Source organism: Kryptolebias marmoratus, linkage group LG16, assembly GCF_001649575.2.
Source record: "Kryptolebias marmoratus isolate JLee-2015 linkage group LG16, ASM164957v2, whole genome shotgun sequence".
Classification (NCBI taxonomy): domain Eukaryota; kingdom Metazoa; phylum Chordata; class Actinopteri; order Cyprinodontiformes; family Rivulidae; genus Kryptolebias; species Kryptolebias marmoratus.
Window position 1 is genome coordinate 26978118 of NC_051445.1, and position 19521 is coordinate 26997638.

The 19521-nt window shown below is 39.7% G+C and overlaps 1 protein-coding gene across 2 annotated transcripts in view; it reads right to left on the reverse strand.

Annotated features, from left to right (window-relative positions):
* The window catches only part of tgfbr2b (transforming growth factor beta receptor 2b), a 54855-nt gene that overhangs the window by 11788 nt on the left and 23546 nt on the right, over positions 1-19521 (reverse strand). Inside the window, exons 4-9 of one of the 2 annotated variants that reach the window (XM_017436098.3) lie at positions 12586-12660; positions 8490-8788; positions 8166-8414; positions 7952-8065; positions 5198-5335; positions 1771-1912 (exon numbers count right to left, since the gene is read on the reverse strand). In XM_017436098.3, the coding sequence (XP_017291587.1) occupies positions 1771-1912; positions 5198-5335; positions 7952-8065; positions 8166-8414; positions 8490-8788; positions 12586-12660 (1017 nt within the window). The remainder of the gene's footprint in view (positions 1-1770; positions 1913-5197; positions 5336-7951; positions 8066-8165; positions 8415-8489; positions 8789-12585; positions 12661-19521) is intronic. The other variant, XM_017436099.3, reaches the window with a different exon arrangement.

Here is a 19521-nt window from a genome sequence, read left to right on the forward strand (position 1 = left end):
ATAAAATATTTATTTTTGCCAGTTGAAATGAAATTTTGTTGTATATCAAATATAATAGCAAGTCTGAAAAAGTTTGGACATTGTGTAAAATGTATATCAAAATCAAGATGCAATGATTTGCAAACCACATAAACTCATGTTTTACTCATAATGAAACAGTAAACATATCAAATGTTAAACTCAGAAACAGTATTACTTTTAGGAAAATATAAGGTCGTTTTTGAATTTGATCGGAGAAACACCTTTTTAAAAAGTTGTGACAGTGTCATGTTTCCCACTGTGAAGCAGCTCCTCTTCTTTTACCACCAGTCTGTAAACATCAGGAGCTGAGGAGAGCAGCTGCTGGAGGTTTTGGAGAATGTTGTCACATTCTGCTCTGATGGAGGATTCTTGCTGTTCAACAGTCCTGGGTTTTCTCTGCTGGATGGGAGTATATGTTGTTCTAAAACATGCATATACTTTTCTTCAACGATGGTGTCTTACTGCCTATTCCATCGGTACAAATGCACCCCCATACAATCAGTGAGGCAGACTTTTGAACTTTAACAGGCTAGATGATCCCTTGCCTCTTTAGTGCAGATGATGTGACACTCATCATTTGGATCCGTCTGACCACAGAACAGTTCTCCAATTTGTCTCAGTCCATTTTAAAGGAGCTTTGGTTCAGAGAAGACAGCAGCATTACTGAATGGTGTTCACATCTGGCTTCTTCTTTTTTGGCACACTGGTGAACCTCTGCCCATCTTTACTTCTCTTTAAGATGCCTTTTTATGTCTTGTCTTCTCTGATATGTAGTCAATTATACTATTTAGTTGCTAAATGCTCCTCCTGCTGTTTCCTATTTGTACCAGTTACTTACACAGCCTTTTGTTGCCCCAGTCCAACTTTTGTTTCAGATGTGTGGCTGCCATCAAATTTAATGACCTTATGTTTTCCCCAAAAATGGTACAATTTCTTAGTTTCAACATCTGATATGTTTACTGCATTCCATTGTGAATACACATGTTTCTGTTCTGTTTTTGTTTACATTTTACTCAACTTTCCAGCTTCTTTGAAATTGGGGTTGTATTTCCCTGTGGTTTTGTAAACCGCTTCATCAAACCTTGACTGCTTTCCAACCTGCTTTTGTTACCGTTGGAAACTTCTTAGAACACGTGAAGCAAAACAGAAACCCTATGATTTCTTTTTTTTTTGTTTGTTTTTAATTTTCTTCAGCAACTGCTGAACTGAGTTCTTCTAATCTCACATTTGTTGTTCTTTCTAACACCCACTGGTGCAACACTTTGTCAGGTACAGGAGAAAATAATCACTGGAAGAAAACTTTTAAGCTCAAGGTTTTGTCAGTGCCTTTCAGAAAAGATTATGTGAAAACTGTCTGGTTATCCTTATTTACTCAAATATTTGATGTAGCTTTTGGACTTCACTTTCAGCACGTCAATTCAATGCAGCAGCAAACCCTGTTTAACTTCAAACAGAGTCAGTAAACGCACACGATGAACATGTCCCTCACTGTGAGTTCTCTTTTGTGCACGAACAATTAAATCCTTCATTTGTGGAATAAAACCCCCGACTACACAATGATACCACTGGCAGTCAGTCTGCAGAGAGTCATAGCTTCCATTGCCTCTGATTCATCTCAGTGGTTGACACTTCTTCTCAACAAATTTGCTTTGCTTCAGCTGTGATTGTCTGCTTGTGTTCCATGGCACTGTGTGTCTAAAGTTACTAAAGACACGTTTGCAATAAGGGTGTACGTCTGCGCACACTGACCTCCGATAGCTTTGCACCTTGATGTAATTTCCCACAGCACCAGGGCCATGGAGTAAATGTCCGTCTGCTTGAAGGACTCGATGTTCTCCAGGTTGAGTCGGGCCTCCAGCACCTCAGGGGCCATGTAACGTGCAGTGCCCACCTGCAGAAAACACATGTAGACCAATCATACATATACAGAGCACTGAAATACACTTCATGAATAATAATTATATAAACAAACAAACAGCAAAGAGAGGATGAAGAGGATTTCCTGCTATGTTGAGCTAAAAGTTTGAAATTTTAGTGCCACGAAGCAGAAACGGTTTGATTGTTGCCAGATCACCATGGTAACAGATGCTCATTACCTGTACAACCATGTACAAGTGCAACAACCTGTTCACTGATTTGGTTCCTAATGTAATCTGAAAACAAAAGCTCCAATGACAAGATAAGTCCGTCAGCGTGCTGCATTTAGGGGTTGATAAATGCTTGCATTTTGATTGTCAAATTTATTCACAAACAATGTTTCTTCAAGGATCTGTTTTCATTTATTTATATAACCTCATAAAAACAGCCATTTTTAAGTTAAGACCTCGTTTGACCAGAAATTGTTTTTTAACTAAACTCACGTGGTTTTTATAATTCAATTCAGTTTATTTTTACAAGTCCCAACAAAAACCATCTCAGGACGCTGTACGAAAGCATTCACATACATTATAAGAAACAGGTGAGAAATATGTCCTGCCCACAAATTGTTTATAGAATTGAGATGAGGGCTTTATTTTATTTATTTTATTAAACTTCATTTAATCAGGCAAATCCCACTGAGTTCACAGATCTCTTTTTTTTTTTAGGCCTGAAGGCAGCCTAACGTGCATGTTTTTAGACTGTGGAAGGAAACCGGACCACCCGGAGTAAAACTCCACACAGAAAGACCCCAGGTCCAACCCAGAGCATGAACCCAGGACTTTCTTGCTGTGAGGCAACAGTGCTAACCACTAAGCTGTCATGTTGCCGTCGGTCTTAGTGATATCCAATCCAAAATGTTGACTTTGTTTTCCTTAAGCCACTTTGTAACAAATTTGGCAGCATGCTGATGCTTATTGTCCATTTGTGTCCAAAGCTTGAACTTCCTGGCTGATGTCTTGAAATGTTCCTTTATTATTTCCACATTGTTGTTTCCTCATGAAGCCATCTATTTTGTGAAAAGCACCAGTCTCTCCTGCAGCAAAACACCCCCACAACATGACGCTGCCACTCCTGTACTTCACAGTTGGGATGGTGTTCTCAGGCTTACTAGCTTCCCCATTTTCTTCCAAATGTAACAAGGGTCGTTATGGCCTGACAGGTAACTTTTAGTTTTATCAACCCAGTCAAATGGTTTATTATTTCCAAGATAATCTTTTATTTTAATGTGAACCAGCACTAATTTTTATACAAGAAATGTGAGTGGTGGCTGTCCTCCATTAGCTCTTTCTATCACTGATCTTCAGTGGCCTGAAATATATGAAGTACTGCACAAGACATATTAAACAGCATTTTGACACTGCTTTGATATCACAAATTTTCAAATAAGCAAAACTTTCAATCTTTAAAAATTTGTTTTTACACACAAATTCAAGCAGGCTTCCTGGCTGCAGACATTATACCAGTTGTTTTGTGTGAAACACCTTTTGTCACGGGGCAAAGAAGACAAGACCACATGAACACCCATGTGGAGTTTCTATTTAAATCTGGGACTTTCCAGCTTCAAACCTGTGAGTGGAACACTTAATGACAGCTAACAAAATAAAGACACATAGGTCTAATTCGGTAGGAAACAAACGAACTTCAGCAGAAATGTGTGAAAATGTCTAGGAGGATGAGTGCATTTTAAAAATAACTCTTGGTTTCGCTGCGTTCGTGTCAGGTTTAGGAGAGGGGGTGGAGGAGACCGACACAAGGAGCTCAATTTAACTAATTTACTAACAGAACCAAACAAGTAGCTGATGTGGCAGATGTATGAGGCAGGCTGACATGGAAAACTACTGAGTGATGGCACAGGGAACATGAGGGCAAAACTACACAACATTACAGGGAATGGACAAAAAACATGGATCACAAGAAAAAAAAACAGAAACATGAAAACAATGAACCAAAAACGTAAGATTACTCAAAAATTAACTCAAAAAACTAAAATCTTAACAGCTAGTGTGTTCTAAATGTCATAAGTTAGGAGAAAACCTTTAATTTCCTCTTTCCTTGACGTCTGGTTTGTCTCTGTCAGGTTTTTTTTCTTTTTCTTTTGACAGAAAACAAAGATTTGTCTCATCAAAACACACACCCATAAAAAGGGGGTTGTTAGAAGGAGGCACAATAAACACATCAGAAACCTCACCAACACTGCTGTAATCCTGGGCTTTGCCAACAAAAAGGTAACCATAACTGCAAAGAAAAGCTTTCAAATCCCACAGCTTTTGGCAAAGCCCCTAACAACTGTCAGATGGACTAAGATCATCAGCTGTGACACAGGACATGTTACAATCGGAAACATGCAGTTAAGGAAGTTTTGTGATTTAGAAAACTATTACCCTTGATGCATATTAATTACAATGTTACAAGATTATAATTAAAGGCCTGGCATTCCTTGAAGGAATGCACATCGCCCTTCACCTTTTATGCCAGAATTTTAGAGTAAGATCATCTTCTGTTGAGAAATGACAAAGTTGTAGAAGTTTCGGTCAAACCTTAAAAATAACATAATGTGCCACCCTGTGCACTATTCTCTGATGTCACTCTCAGAGCATGTGTTGTGGATGACGCTCAGCTACTAACACATCAAATTTTAGCATAATATCTGTAAAATTGACCGTTACAGTCATTTTTATGCTCTCTAATGCCGATTAACTGTGGTGGCCATCTTGAATTGAATAGACCCCAAAGGTTAATCGGTTGATGTACATCTAGTGACTACTCTCTGAGAGTTTTATTAAAATTTGTTCAGTGATTCATGGGATATTTGGCTAACAAACAGGGCTGACTCTAGCAGTTAATGCTAACGTTGAAGCAAAGACCTCACACAAGGAGTAGCACTTGGAGTATGTGCTGGGAACGACTCAGCCATGCCACATTTTAGCACAGTATCTGTAAAACTGATTGAATTACTGTATAGTCATTTTTATGTGTTCTAAGGTGAGCTGTCTGTATAGCAACAGTCACACAAAAACACAGACACAGGCAAAGCCATTATCGTCCGCCTTCACCTTTCGATCAACCAATGTGTCAGTCAACAATCTAAAAATGTTAAGTTATCAGCTGATTTCTTATGTTGCACTAGTCATTTGTCTGAACAAACGTTGTCCTGTATATTTAGACATAGTGCCTTCCCAATGAAAAGAAGATTTGTGGGGTTTTTTTTATTTTTACTGTAAATATATTCAAAACAAAAGACTGCTCAGACACAGACCTGTCCGCTGTTGGCGAGATCGTCTACAGTCAGGTTGCTGTCCAGACAGAGAGCCAGGCCGAAGTCACACAAGCAGCAGGTCAGGTTGTTCTTCACAAGGATGTTGGAGCTCTTCAGGTCTCTGTGGACGATGGGCACCTACGGGTGCAGCAAACTTATGATTTAGTGGCAAATTAAAGGAAAAACCATCAATGTGACAACAAATGTAAAGCAAGCTGTGTTGACTGAGTCCGTGAAGGTCTGAGCATTTAATATGGGGAAATAAAGAAAGTAGGAAAAGATTTAAATTCAGTTTAGTTCAACACAAGGGACAACTTTCTGTATTATCTCCTTTAATTTCATCTTCACAAACAGAAATTGTTTCACAGATTTGGAGACGTAATGTGTGACTCAGCCACTGGGTGTCCCACTGGTGCAGTAAACACTTAAATCAAATCTGAAACTGAAACCCAACACGGAGAACAGAAAAAAAGCTCATATCTTGGAAAAATTAACTCATGCCTTCAATTTGTGGGTGTCTTTTAAACTGAAGACTGTGTGGTATTCAAGAAATCAGAACACGTAAGGCTGGAATTTGAATTGCTCCAAAAAGAAGCTTTCCATTTAAGTGGCCGTACCAGAGCAAGAGATATGAGGCACATAAAAACACATTAAACTGCATCTTCACATAAGTAGGATTTTGCTGTTGTGTTAAGGTTTAACCATCCGATACTATGTGAAAAACTTTATTTGATGCTATCAGGAATACTTTTCTTCTTCAGTCCTACAAATGTTGGTTGGGGTTTTAGAGAGCCAGCACTGCCACACAGTCTATGAGCTTCAACTAAAGAGTTTTAGGCTCAACATCATGCTGTAGCAGAAATCACTCTCCCTAGGCCAGTATCTTACTGGGATATGACTGTCTGAGACCAGTTCTCAATCGGCAGCAGTAAAAGGCTTCTGTTCGTAGAATTTTTTTCCCAGTCATTCAGTGAGGTGGGGAAGCGAGCCCTGAGTGGCGTCAAGCTCTCAGCCCATGCTGGCTTGACCCGCTCCAGAGACAGTGTCAGGTGGGAGTTTTGACTGGGACGGTCAAATGGTAAAACAGTGTAACACAAGAGAGGGGAGGAAGCCTCCTTAAAGCTGAACGGAACTGTGGCTGACAGATTATAGGAAGATTTATACACAAACATGTCACTGCATTTTATTTTACAAGTGCAAACAATGCACACAGTGTCCAGTTAGAAATAAATACACAGTTCCATCCAGAAGCAAAAAAATTAACAGGGCAATTAAAAACAATACAGTTCTAGGGCTCTAGGATTGCAAAAACCCAGTTGAGAAGGGTTTAATGTGCTATAGCAACTATTTTAAGAGAAACTTTCTGTTTTGAGCACGTTCAAAATGCATGCAACACAAATGCCCAGCCCTGTGACTCACACAGGGAGATTGAAAACCCACACAAACTTTTGCAGACATTCTGGAGAGTCCCTCACAAATGCCATCCGCATTTTTGTGCAGCACTGTGAGATACCGGTTCTAAAGATGAAAAACCTGCAGGTAGAGACTGACTCCATGAAAGTGGCGTGTTACTTCCTTTAGTCCATGGTGGAATCATTTTGGCGCAGGTGTCCAAGTTCAACAAAGCTGCACAGACATAAACAGTAGCTATACAGGGAGATTTTTCTATCATCCACTGTGAAATGTGTGTCTGCTCCCACCCAGGCATTTGGCCTCGATGGGTTTTTTTCTCCTCTTGAGGAGTGATTTAGGGAAGCTACTTGTCCAGCTGCTTGATCTCCATCTTTCAGCAGGACTTTTACTGTTTTGAATTCTTAATTTAGCAGATGGGAGGATGTTGCTGTTCCACTGTTCCTCTCAGTGAACAAACATGATTTACTGATGTTGTGATGGTCTGTAAATGGTTGGCCTGTCTGACTGTGCTTTGAATACCATACATCCAAAATTGTCTGGGGACTTGATAACACCTTAGTCAACCTGTTAATTAATGCTTAATCTTAATAAAGGCCTAGTCTTCTTGAAGGAATGCATATCACTCACTGCCTTTCATGCAAGAGGTTTAGTCTAAGATCATCTGATATTGAGAAATGATTGAAGTTGTTTTGGTTAAACCTTGAAAATAACATTATCCACAAATTCATCATGCAATATCATGAGTTGTCATGCTCAAAGTATGTGTTGTTAATGACTCACAGCTACTACCAAATCGAGATTTAGCTCCATATCTGTAAAAAAATAGTTATATATAGCCATTTTTGTGTTGGCTAATGTCAATTAGCTGTGGCAGCCATCTTGAATTGATTTGACTCCAAAGATTAATCCGTTGTAAATGTACATCCAATGATTATTTTCTGAAAGTTTCATTAAAATTCATCCAGTGGTTCATAACATATTGTGGTAACAGGCAGACACACAAACAGGGGCAAGAACATTATCACCCGCCTATTGCGTTTTGACAATGGGTGATAAATAAAATTACTTTTGACACTTTTTAGTTTTCCTCTCTCCCATCTATAACGTGAGAATGATCTAGTTCTGCATGTCAGAATTGTATGTTTGTAAATGTATCCCTAAACTTAAAAGCTTTCAAAGTTTGGCAGATTTTTACAAAAGTCTGACTTTTACATCCTGTTATATGGTACCTTTTGGCTAGTTGTTGCCAATGACATGAATATTATAGCTTGACTTAATTCATAGATCTAGTATAGTGTTTGTGAAACATTAAAACATGGATATGTATTCAAAAGGTCCCACCTTGGGGCGTCCACAGGGCAGTCGGTCACTGTGAAGGTGGGCCACCCCCTGAGCTAGAGAGCTGCTCAACACTTGCAGTTCCTCCCAGCTGATGACATGATGTGTCAGGTACTCCTATAGGGCAGAAAGATGTTAAAATTTGTTGCATTTCTAAAAGTTATTCACACCCTTCAAACGGATCATGGGACTCCTCTCATAAGAGTGGTAGACTAACCTGGAGGTTTCCTCTGGGTTGGAAGGCAGTGATGAGCCAGTACTGTTTCTCTACCTTCCTCTCCTCAGCTGTCAGGAAGTGGAGGACGTTCTCGTGTCGGAGGTCTGTATTAGAAAAGATGTCCTTCTCGTTCTTCCAGGAGGCATACTCCTCATAGGGGAAGATTTTTACAGCCACTGTTTCAAACTGATTTGAGGTGGTGTGCTTCAGTTTAGCCTTGTAGACCTGAGCAAAGCGACCCTTACCCACCTGGGACATAATCAAGCACAATTAGAATGGGTGGAAAGCTGAGAACAATTCTGTAAGACTTAAATAAATGCTTACCAGCAGATCCAACTCTATAGGCAGCGGCTCAGTGTTGTGATTTAGGCTGTTAGCGTGAGTCGAACTGCTGTCTGACCCGTCATCATCCACCATGATGGCACAGGGGTCACTGCAGTCCAGACCGCTGGCTTTAGGTTTGCGCAGCTTCAATTTGTTTTCCCATTCCTGACTGAGCTGGCGTCGCCGATTAACTAAGTACCAGTGGAACATCCCGGCAACCACAATCCCTGTCACCAGCAGGGGCAGAAGGCTGACCAGAATTGTAGACATCAAAGGGACCTCTGGCGTTGGGTTGACAGCTGAGAAAATGACAGAGAGGTTAAAACCAAAGAGCTGGATAAGACGAGGTAGATTAAAATATAAGACTAAAATAAGACATTTGACAATGGCTGCAAGCTTTACTAAAACAAAACAAAACAAAATAAAAAAAGCACATACATCATTGTTGGGACTGTGTTTTAGTTATCAGAAATGAAACATTTCCCCAGCTGAGAGCAAAACCACTTGTAGGCTGTGATGATACTGAAACTGACATTGAGCTGTGCACTAAACTGATTCTGTGGAGTGCAGTATTGAAAAAAGTGTCATCATTGTTTGCTGTCAAGCTTTTTTTTAAGTCCATAGCATTGGGTTGATGGAAACTTTCTCCAGCTTACCTGAAGTTGAGGTGGGTGAAATCAAATACTTTCGGTTAAAGAATGAGAATATAGCTGTCATTTAGAGAGTGTTGAAAATCTATTGATGCATAAATCACACTTCTCAACCTATATAACAGTTTACTCCAGGGTGTTGGAAAGGAGGCTCTGGTCAATTGCTGAAATACAGATTCAGCAGCAGAAGTGTGGCTTTCATCCTAGTCGTGGAACAGTGGACCAGATCTTCACCTTTGCAGAGCTGCTAAGGGGTTCAAGGGGGTTTGAGTCTTCAAGGTTTTGTAGATTTGTAGAAGGCTGTGAGGTTGTGCTGTTGGAGTATGGGGTGCTGAAGTCACTTTTAAGGGCCATCTGGGTCCTGTTGAACCAAAAGCAAGAAAGACCTATGTCCTTTCTTGGCACAAAGTCAAGTTCATTCCCGGTGCCGGTTGGACCCTGCCAGAGCTGTCCCTTGTCTCCAGTCTTGTTTGTTGTGTTTCTACACAGGATCTCAAGGTACTGTAGAGAGGAGCGTCTAGTATGGGAACCTCAGGGTCTTGTTTCTGCTTTTTGCAGATGATGTGGTTCTGTCAGCATCTTCAAGCCATGACCTTCAGCATGTCAGCATGTAAGTCTGAGGCCATGATTCTCAACCAGAAAAAAGTGGACTACTCCCTTCTGGTCTGGGGTACGTATCTGCTACAGGTGTCAGAGTTCATGTATCTGGGAGTCTCTTCATGAGTGAGGATGGAGTGGAAGATGAATCAATGAATCAGGACCTCATCTGCAGTAATGAGGGCATCACTTTGGTCTGCTGTGGTGAAGAAAAAGCTAAATTGAATGGCAAGGCTCTGGATTTACTGGTCCATCTACATTCCAACCCTCACTTATGGTGATGAGGTACAGATCCTGACTGAAAGAATGAGATCCTAAATACAAAGAGCTGACATGGGCTTTTTTAAAAATGGCCAAGCACAGCCTTAGAGATAAGTCGAAGAGCTTTATCATCCAGGGGAGCTCAGAGTAAAAGCCAATGTTCAAACCGCCTCAGTTTAGGATGCCTATTGGGCACCTCTCTCTGGAGGTTTTCTACGCATGCCCCACTTGAAGAAGACTGGAAGGATTCTGTATCCTCTCTGGCCTGGAAACACCTGGAAAATATCCTGGAGGAGCTGGAGAGTGTGGCTGGGGCTTCCCTCCTGGACCCATTGCCTTTGTGAGGCGACCACAAATAAGTAGAAGAAAATGGGTGGATAGTCAGTTTAAAAAAAAATCTGGTTTCATTCAAAAGTCCTGCCCTGTTTACAAGTAAGGAATGCAGCAGCTGAAGACCATTCTCAGTTGCTCAGAGGAAGTAACCAACTAACTGTTGAGTAAAGTTTATGATATGAGTGAAGTGATGCTTTAACTATATGTTTAAACCTTTTTTAATTTTCAATGTTTGAAATCGTCATTAAAAATAGATGACAATTGCACAAAACAAACAAAGATTACTATGAAAAGTTACTAAATTCTGTTTTTGAATTAGTATGAACTGCATCTGTGGGTACTCTATTACATTTCTGGTAATAAATTGTTCCGTAGATCCCTCCTCTTTTGAAGAGTTAGTAAAAACAAAGGTTGTAAAGGAAAGTTTTTAAAGGATACACAACTTTATTTTATTTGCATGTTACCAGAAGTACTCAACAGTTTTTCTCACTGCTCTTACATGAATCATCCAACACAAGTGAGGCCAACACAGGGAAGTCGTTTCGGAAGGCTGTGATATGATGACACTGTTTCTTACTTCACAGAGTGATTTCAACATTGTAAAAAAGTGTATAAAGTAGACTTATATACTGTATATGAGTCTGTATTCTTACACTTAAGTACTCTTGAAGCCGAGCCTACATGTCTGTATTTACTAACAAAGTAAGCAGTTACAGCCTCCTCTCTTTCCTGCCAGTCCGGACAGAACGGCAGCCAACCCTCAGAGCTGCAGTGACACGAGTAAAACAGTTGAAAGCTTGTCTTCTCTGGCTTGGCCTAGCATGGCCTGGTCTGCACTGCTTGGGCATCTTTTCAAAAAGTGTCTCACTCTGTCTCTCAAGAGATTGTTAACCCCCTGAATGAAAACATATGCCACATGGACAGGCTGGAGGTGTTCTGGTGAAGAGCTGACCAGTGCATGAGCTAACCATTCCTACATTTTTACATGTTCTGCAGGAAGCTTTTCCAAACTCGAGGACTTAGCACCATGGAAGCTCAAAGTAAAACATAACATAGTAAAAGAGAAATGTAACTGAATACATCAACAAGTTATAATGTCATTTCAATGTGAAAGAAGTTAAAACTCCTTATTTATGTAAGAGTTTTGCTTTCTGCACTTATTACTTTTGTTTTATTTTAGTTTTAAAAAGATGCCTGTAACTTGTGTATTTTTCTAAACATTACCAAATGTTGTTTTTTTTTTCAAAAAACTGTAAATTGGGAACAAATTGGTGATTATATTTCTCTATGTGAATGCATGATTTCTAGATTCTGCCTTGAGGTACTCAAATGTTCGACACGTTTCCACAGTCAAAAGACTAAAACCATGGATGGGAAATATCCAGTATTCTCATATTTATGTTCCAGAGTCTAAAAAACATCTCTGGTCTGATTAATTGTTTTGCTATATACAGTCATAGATACATTTATATTTTTTGGTTTAAGAAAGAAAAATCCACAATGGTCACTGAAATAACTGAAATAACTTGAAACTGACAAAAACAATATTAAGAAAAATAAAATAATAATGACGTTTTAAAGTTTGCTTCAATAACAATAATAAAAATTAAAAAAAAAAACTAATAAAACTGGCCTTGACAAAAAGGATGGTAGTTATTTTGACCACAGGAACATGTCAAACTAAGGTGTGTCCTGTAATCATCGTCACAGGTGTCTTCGGTGTTGTAATCAGTCAGTCTGTCTGTTTTAAGGGTGAAAAGTAGTCACAGAGAGGACAGAGTTGTCTCAGGAGCTTAGAGAGTAAATGACTGAGCAGCATGTTAAAGGTAAAGACTATAAGACCATCTCCGAGCAGCTTGATGTTCCTGAGACTACAGCTGCTCAGATTATTCAGAAGGTTAAGGTCCACAGGACAGAAGAGGAAGACTGATGACAAAATGAAGAGACAGATAATACATATAAATGGTAACCAAAGAGCCCAGAGCAACTTCCAAAGAGATTAGAGGTGAACTCCAAGGTCAAGGGTCATCAGTATCAGATCGCACCATCAGTCACTGTTTGAGCCAAAGAGGACCTAATGGAAGATGGCGGCGGAGGACACCACTGCTGAAGGCAAATCCTGAAAAAGTGAGACTGGAATTGTCCAAAATTCATATTGATGAGCCACAAATCTTCTGGAAGAATGTCCTTTGGACAACAAGAGCCATCAGTGCAATGACCCAAAAATAAAGCATACAAAGAAAAGAAGATGGTACCTGAAGTGGAACATGGAGGAGGCTCAGTTCTGTTCTGGGGCTGCTGTCCTGCATCTGTCACAGGGTGTCTTGAATCTGTTCAGGGTACAATGAAATCGCAACACTATGAAGGCATTCTGGAGTGAAATGTGCTGCTCAGTGTCAGAAGGTTTGGTCTCAGTTGCAGGTCATGGGGTCCTCCAGCAGGATAATGACCCAAAACAAACAGCTGAAAACACCAAGAATGACTCCGAAACAAACATTGGACCATTCTGAAGTGTCCTTCTGAGCCCTGATCTAAATCCTGTTGAACATCTATGGAAGGAGCTGAAACATACTGTCAGGAAAAGGAACTCTTCCCACAAATCTCAAACGTAACCACCATGGAGCCAATTCTGCTTCCGCTACTGGAATTCTACTATTAGCTTAAAAAAACAAATCAGAGAATGCTTTAGTAGCAGGTAGTTGACATGTTTAAAGGTCATAGTGTTTAAATCAAAGTGTTTTTAGCTTAGCTAGCTTTTCAAAAGCTTCATAAAAGACAAAGCCCTCCTGCAAGCTAAATGTAAAAATAGATTTAATTTAAAAGAATGCCCCGAAGCTCTTAACTACTGCATGAAAACAACAGTGAGTACTGGATCTACTTGTCAGCCAGCCACTTGCTCTGACTTGTGTTGTAGTGCGTGGGGTGATTGCTGCGGCTGGTTTGAACTGCTGTGCCATCATACCCTTTCATTACAGCTTCATTAACTGTCTGATTCACACACTTTAAACTGTCTGATCAGTAAGCATTGTACTCACTTTCACTGTATGTGAAGGAAAAAAGTATACCATCATTTTGTGGTTGCATGGTAATGTGTGCATGTGTGCTTGTGTATGTATGTGTGTGTGTAAAAGCACAAAACAGTAAATCTTCCTGAAATTGCTTAGGGAAAGTTGTAAAAGCCGGGAATGAAAGTACTGAACAGGAGACCTTTTTTTTCCTCTCTTTGAGTTGAGAGAACTTCAGAAGTCCAGAAGTAAAGTTGGTTGCAGAATGAGACAGCCAGACACTTCCTCTCAAATTCCAGGTCTCTGTACTTTGGATGTTTTTTTAAAGGTTTTTACGATTGCTAGGAGGTTTTGGAAGGTTTAAGTTTATTTCCTCTCTGTCTCCCTGCCACGATGAGGGAGTGCATGTGTAAGTGTAAGTAGTGTGTCTGTGTGTGTAAGTTGTTGTGGATACGTGTGTCCATTTCAGGTGTAAACACAGCCAACCGATCAGTGCCAAGACAAACTGACTCATGTAGCATTTTCCAATCAAGATGCCAGAGTGCTCTCATGTTTTGCTCAGAGAGGTTTCATGTGCATTTTGTTCAAAGAGAGGGCTTCTCTTCTCTCGCCTCAGGCCTACATTAGCTCTTAGTGCCAAGGATGTAAAGTCTGAGGCTTTGAACTTGACATTTCTAACTCATAATCCAGATGCTTTAACTAGCTGATAATTACTCAAGTAATCAGAAGGCAATATGAGCAGATTAGTTGGTGACACTGACAGGTCTCCCAATCATCACCTCAAACAATAACACTTCAAGCTCAAAATATCGATAAGGTCCTGCTACCTAAATGGCCAAAAATTTTTCTGATCCCCTAAGGGAAAGGCAATTATCAGGTCATTTCTATCAAACACTGATTTTTTTTAAAAAAACATTGCTTATGCTATCAAAGTCTTTTATGCTGTTCCAGATCCATTTCACCACCTAAAGTGTTACAAAGGCATTTTGTTTAGTCAGACTCTGACATTACCTCAAACAGAACAAATTTTTCATGTGAATTTTGCTTTCTTCAGAGTAAACAGAGAAAACGTGAAGGATCCAGGGCCAAGAGTCTCTTCCTCTAACCACATGGGAAACAACATTTCCCATTAATCTGGTGTACAAATAAAGCATCTGACACATCAGAATGCAGCTGTTAGGACATATTAGTGTTGTAGTCATCTGAAACAAAAACATCCTCCTCTGAACTCTGTCTTACTAAAACTGTTTGATATAATTTTCATACCCAGTCAACTTATGCCACATTCTGAACTCCTGTGTGTCCACAGCTAAGACACACATGGTAGAATGGCAAAATAAATGATTTGATTTCACTTTGAATATATCTATTAATTTTGTGTCTTTGCTTGTAAAATGATGATTCTTAAACCTTTCAGGTTTTGACCTATAGGATAAAAGTCACAGACTTGTGACCCCAACTATTATTATAATGATTATAATATACAAACATTGCTAAAAGAGCCTCTCCACTCGTCATACAGAACATCCTGAAAGTATTCACAGTGCTTCACTTTTTCCACATTTTGTTATGTTACAGTCTTTTTCCAAAATGCACAAACTCAGTTTTTCCCCCTCAAATATTTACACACAATATCCCATAATGACAAAGGGGAAGAACTGCTTGTTTGAATTTTTTTGCAAACTTCATAAAATTATAAAACAAAACTATAACATGTACAAAAGCATTCACAGCCACGACACTCAAATTAAGCTCAGTTCATCTTGTTTTCACTGATCTGCCTTCAGATGTTTCTATGGCTCTTTTAAGTCCACATGTCCTCATTTGGAGAGGTACCCATCTTCTATATATAGTCCTGTGGTTGACAGTGCCTGTCAGAACACAAACCAAGCCATGAAGTCCAAAGAGTTGTCTGTAGACTTCTGAGACAGGATTGTATCGAAGCACAGATGTAGGGAAGGGTACAGAAAAATCTCTGCAGGTCACAATGAGCCCATTGTTCTACGTCTTCTGTAAATGAAAGAAGTTTGAAACCAGCAGAACTCTTCCTAGAGCTGGCTGCTCGGCCAGTCTGAGTGATCAGAATAGAAGAGCCTTCAGTCAGGGAGATAACCAAAAAGCAAATGGTCACTCTGACAGAACTCCAGGTCTGTGGAGAGAGGAAAACCTTCCAGAAGGACGACCATCTCTGCAGGACTCCAATCAGGCCTGACTGATGGAGGGCTTTCTGGATGCACTGTATATAATTTTATCCATTTATGTCTACTGTTTGTATCTTTTTGTAGTAGCTAGGACTACATATGCTACTGGCATCCATTTTTAAAGGTAATTTAAATTCTCTAAATTTTCTCAAGGCCCCCAGTTGGTGTTTCATGACCCACAGAGGGGACCCAACTCCACGTTTTTTGAACCACTACTGTTAAGCAAAGATCTCTGGAGTTTGAGCCCTCGTAAAAGTGCATAAATAACCAGACTTTATCTTGACCAGAATTCAATTTTGGCAGAGTGTAAAGGAATCCTGCCACAGGGAATTTTGTAACACCAACCAAAAAAAAACATACTCAATATTTACTATACTTGTTGTAGAAACAGTACTGCCTTTAAAAGCCACACTCCTTAACAAGCACTGGACATATTTTCCTGCATTCAGCCTCCTTCCTCCAACATGTCTTCATTACTTTCTTATTCTTCTTTTCTATCCACATCTCATTCCATCCCAGTTTTGTCATTTTAGCTTCAGCATGCCCTAGTTCTTTTTTATGCATCTAACAGAGGACTTGTTTGATTTCCACTTCTCCATAAAGCAGTCAGCCGTCTGACTGGATGACTGATGTCTTCTGTGACGATGAGCCAAGATTCCACAGTTGACTCTAAAAATGTGAATTTAAAAAAAGACCATCTTGGAATCTCTACAAAGCCACTTCTATATGTCGTCTCTTCTTCCTCTTTGTGAGCTGAATCAAGAATCCAGTTGACTTCTTTCTTCCCTCTTCATATCTTGCGTTCTTCAACTTTACCATCAAAATAGAAACAACCCTAAGAGCATCAGAAGATTCCCATTTTAAGCAAGGAGGGAGACTGTAATCATCATGCGAAGTGCCAAAATAACCCACTGTTATTTGAAAGGCATCAGGTGTCATCTATGCAACTGCACAGTTATAAAAAAAAAAAAATCTGAAAGACATGAATGAGTCATATCTCACAGCGAACCTCCAAGCATGTTAAACTGATTTTTTTTACAAGAGCACAGCAGTAAATATGGCACTGAAACAAACAGCATGTTATGATGACAAGGAAGTATTTAGTATCAATGCCTCTCTTTCCACTGAAGCTAGTTCACAAGCTCCAGAACACATGTGGAACTGATGCTGCCTGAAAGGCGGCCTTAGTCTGCTCTGAATCATTTTTACATGATTTTAATTAAAAACAACTGCTGCACTGACGTCCAGCTCTTTCAAAGCATGAGGGATCATCTCTGACCAGGTTTTCTGCTCATTGCACAATAACTAAGGGAGTAGAGGAAAAACAAACAGAGGAATTTTAAACCAATTGTGTTTTAAGATTCTTCTGGCTAAAATAGGAATTCCATTATGTTTAGAGAGCCTATCTAATTATGGCCACAGTAATAACTCTGATAATATGGGTATAAAGAAACGAAGAAATTAATTAGTTTAGTGTCTGTTGACCTGTCCATTGACCATAACCTCCTCCCTTTGGGTCTAAAACAGTGTCACCTGACATCCTTTCCTCCTTACCTGGCCTGTCATCAAACCACCAACCCTTACACTCCCAACAGGCCCAATCACCTGCCAGGACACACACTCTGTCACCGCTGGATCAACAAATTTATAACAAGATTGCTGAACGGGTCAATGAACACTTCACTTATTACTTTTTTGGTTTTCTGGATGATGACTTTAAAAGACCTAAATGTTCAAACTGAAGATGTTGAAGTTGTGACCAGAACCAAATCCATGGACGATCTGCCTGACAGGAGAAAAAGGAACAGTTACTGACATCTTGGTGCACAGAAAATCCTTCGATAAACTCTGTGTCTTAATGGGTCAGGGCTAGTTTGGTATCAAAAAGGGAGAGCTATTCGATATCAAGTAACTTATTACTGTTTCTGACTCTGTTTTTGTTAAATGTTTAACTAAGCTCAACAGCGTATGGAAGTTTTTAAAAGACAAGCAAAAGCTTAAGAAACTGACCGAACCGATCCTTTGATGTTGGCTCCTTAATGTCCTATCAGATGAAAAATGTTTATTTGGAGGTTGGTAAAAAGCTTTCAAAAAAATATTTTTTTTCTTATTTCTGGATAAACTACCCCAATTTTTTTCTTGAGCCTCAAAAGGCAAGTGTAGAAAAAAGATTTTCTAAAGAAGACGTGAACATTTTTTTTTTTTTTACAAATTGCCATGAAAGGCAAGTAAAAGTTTTTATTTATTTATTTATTTTAGAGATGCTTTAAGAGATAAGTGAAAAAGTTTTTCTTGTTCTTGTTTTTTTTAAAAGCTTTTCTTTCAGGGCAACATGGAAAAAACGTTCTTGGGTTTTTTTGTTTGTTTGTATTTTTACATCTTATGAAGTCAAGAGGTAACATTTTTGGGGAAGACTTTGAAAGCAGGACATTCAGGAAAAAGAAAAATCAGATTTGGGGGGATTTATTCAGAAAAAGAAAAAAAATTTTTTTTTCAGCCTAAAAAACCCTTTAAAAAGTGCTAATAAGTCATAGAGTCAAAAGAAAAAAGAAAATTTTGATCATATTTACTAAATGGGACTTTCACCAAATCATTTTTGGGCTTTGGTCTCAGCTAGTTTCTGACGGGGTCTGTCATTTTTCCATTGCCAGGCTGCTAGAGCTGAAGGAGTGAATGTGTTTCCAGCTCCATGAAACAGCTGAACACAAGAATGAAGGAGCTAAGATCCTGTAATTAGCAACGCAAAGTGATCATATACTGTCAAGTCAACATTACAATCGACAGTTTTCACATTATGAGTGATAATTTCATCAATTATCAGAATGGGAAAAAAAAATGGTGCAACCATAAAGCCAAAAAGAGCCCTGTTTGAAGGGTTAGTTGGGCTGAAGCCTTATGGCAGCATTTCTTTAGTGGACAAAGACACACATCCTGTTTACAGAAATTTGATAAACAGCTGCCCAGATAACCTATCATCTTACCTTTCACATTCACTTACCAACAACACATCTCACATTTTCCTGTCTGATTAGCCTCTGACAGGTTTCTCCTGAGCTGCCTCTCAGAATAGCTGACCCTGTTCGGGAACAACAGCCCTCACTCCCTACCAGAGACTTGTCGGTGCACAAACACGCAACAGTGATTTTTACACAAAACTGCTCATTTTGCAAAATTTAAAAAAAAAATGTATGTTTGTACAAACACTACTACAAACAGGTCACAAGAATGTGATGCAGGGGAGGAACAATGTGAGGCATTTGTGGAGGAATAGGTCGTGGCCACGATCCAGCAGCCAAACAAGCACTTCCTGCTGCATGTGTCCTCAATGGGAGGAAGGAACCACAGCCCTGACCCTTAGGGGTTTCACTGAGTGCACGGACGGAGCAGAGAGATCAGGCCGACAGACATAAAAACCAATATGAATTTACAGAAACTAATGGCTGATAGAAATACCAAACTTCATCAGTTCCGGTTTTTAGTTCCTGCAGCTTTCTTGATTATAGCTCACATTCGTTACTGACAACAACCAGCTATCTTTCAGCTAGAAGGCATGCGCTTACTGAGAAATATGACATAACGACAACTTCAGAACGTCAGCTTCCACTTTTGGTAGAAGCTTCCAGCCCACTTATCTCACTGGGCTTCAGCAGAGTATAGCTGGCAAACAACATCCACATGGGAATGTCTGCAGAGGTTCTCAGTTTCCTTGCTGGAGTTGCAGGGGCTCATGGTCATGGCGTCTGAATTTTGAACATGTTCAAATAATTTTGGTGAAATGGTTTCTATCGAAACTGTCACAGAGTTGTGGTGGGTGTCTCAAACCATCCTCATGTGAGGATCTGGGTTTTGGTTCCGCCCTCTGGGCGGCGCCACTAATTATTGTTCCACAGGTGTTCCTCATACCACTGATGAGACCAGCCAGGATTTAAGCAGCAGGCGGTGATCAGACCTTCGCTGGAGCATCGAACCTACTGGGTTAGATTCT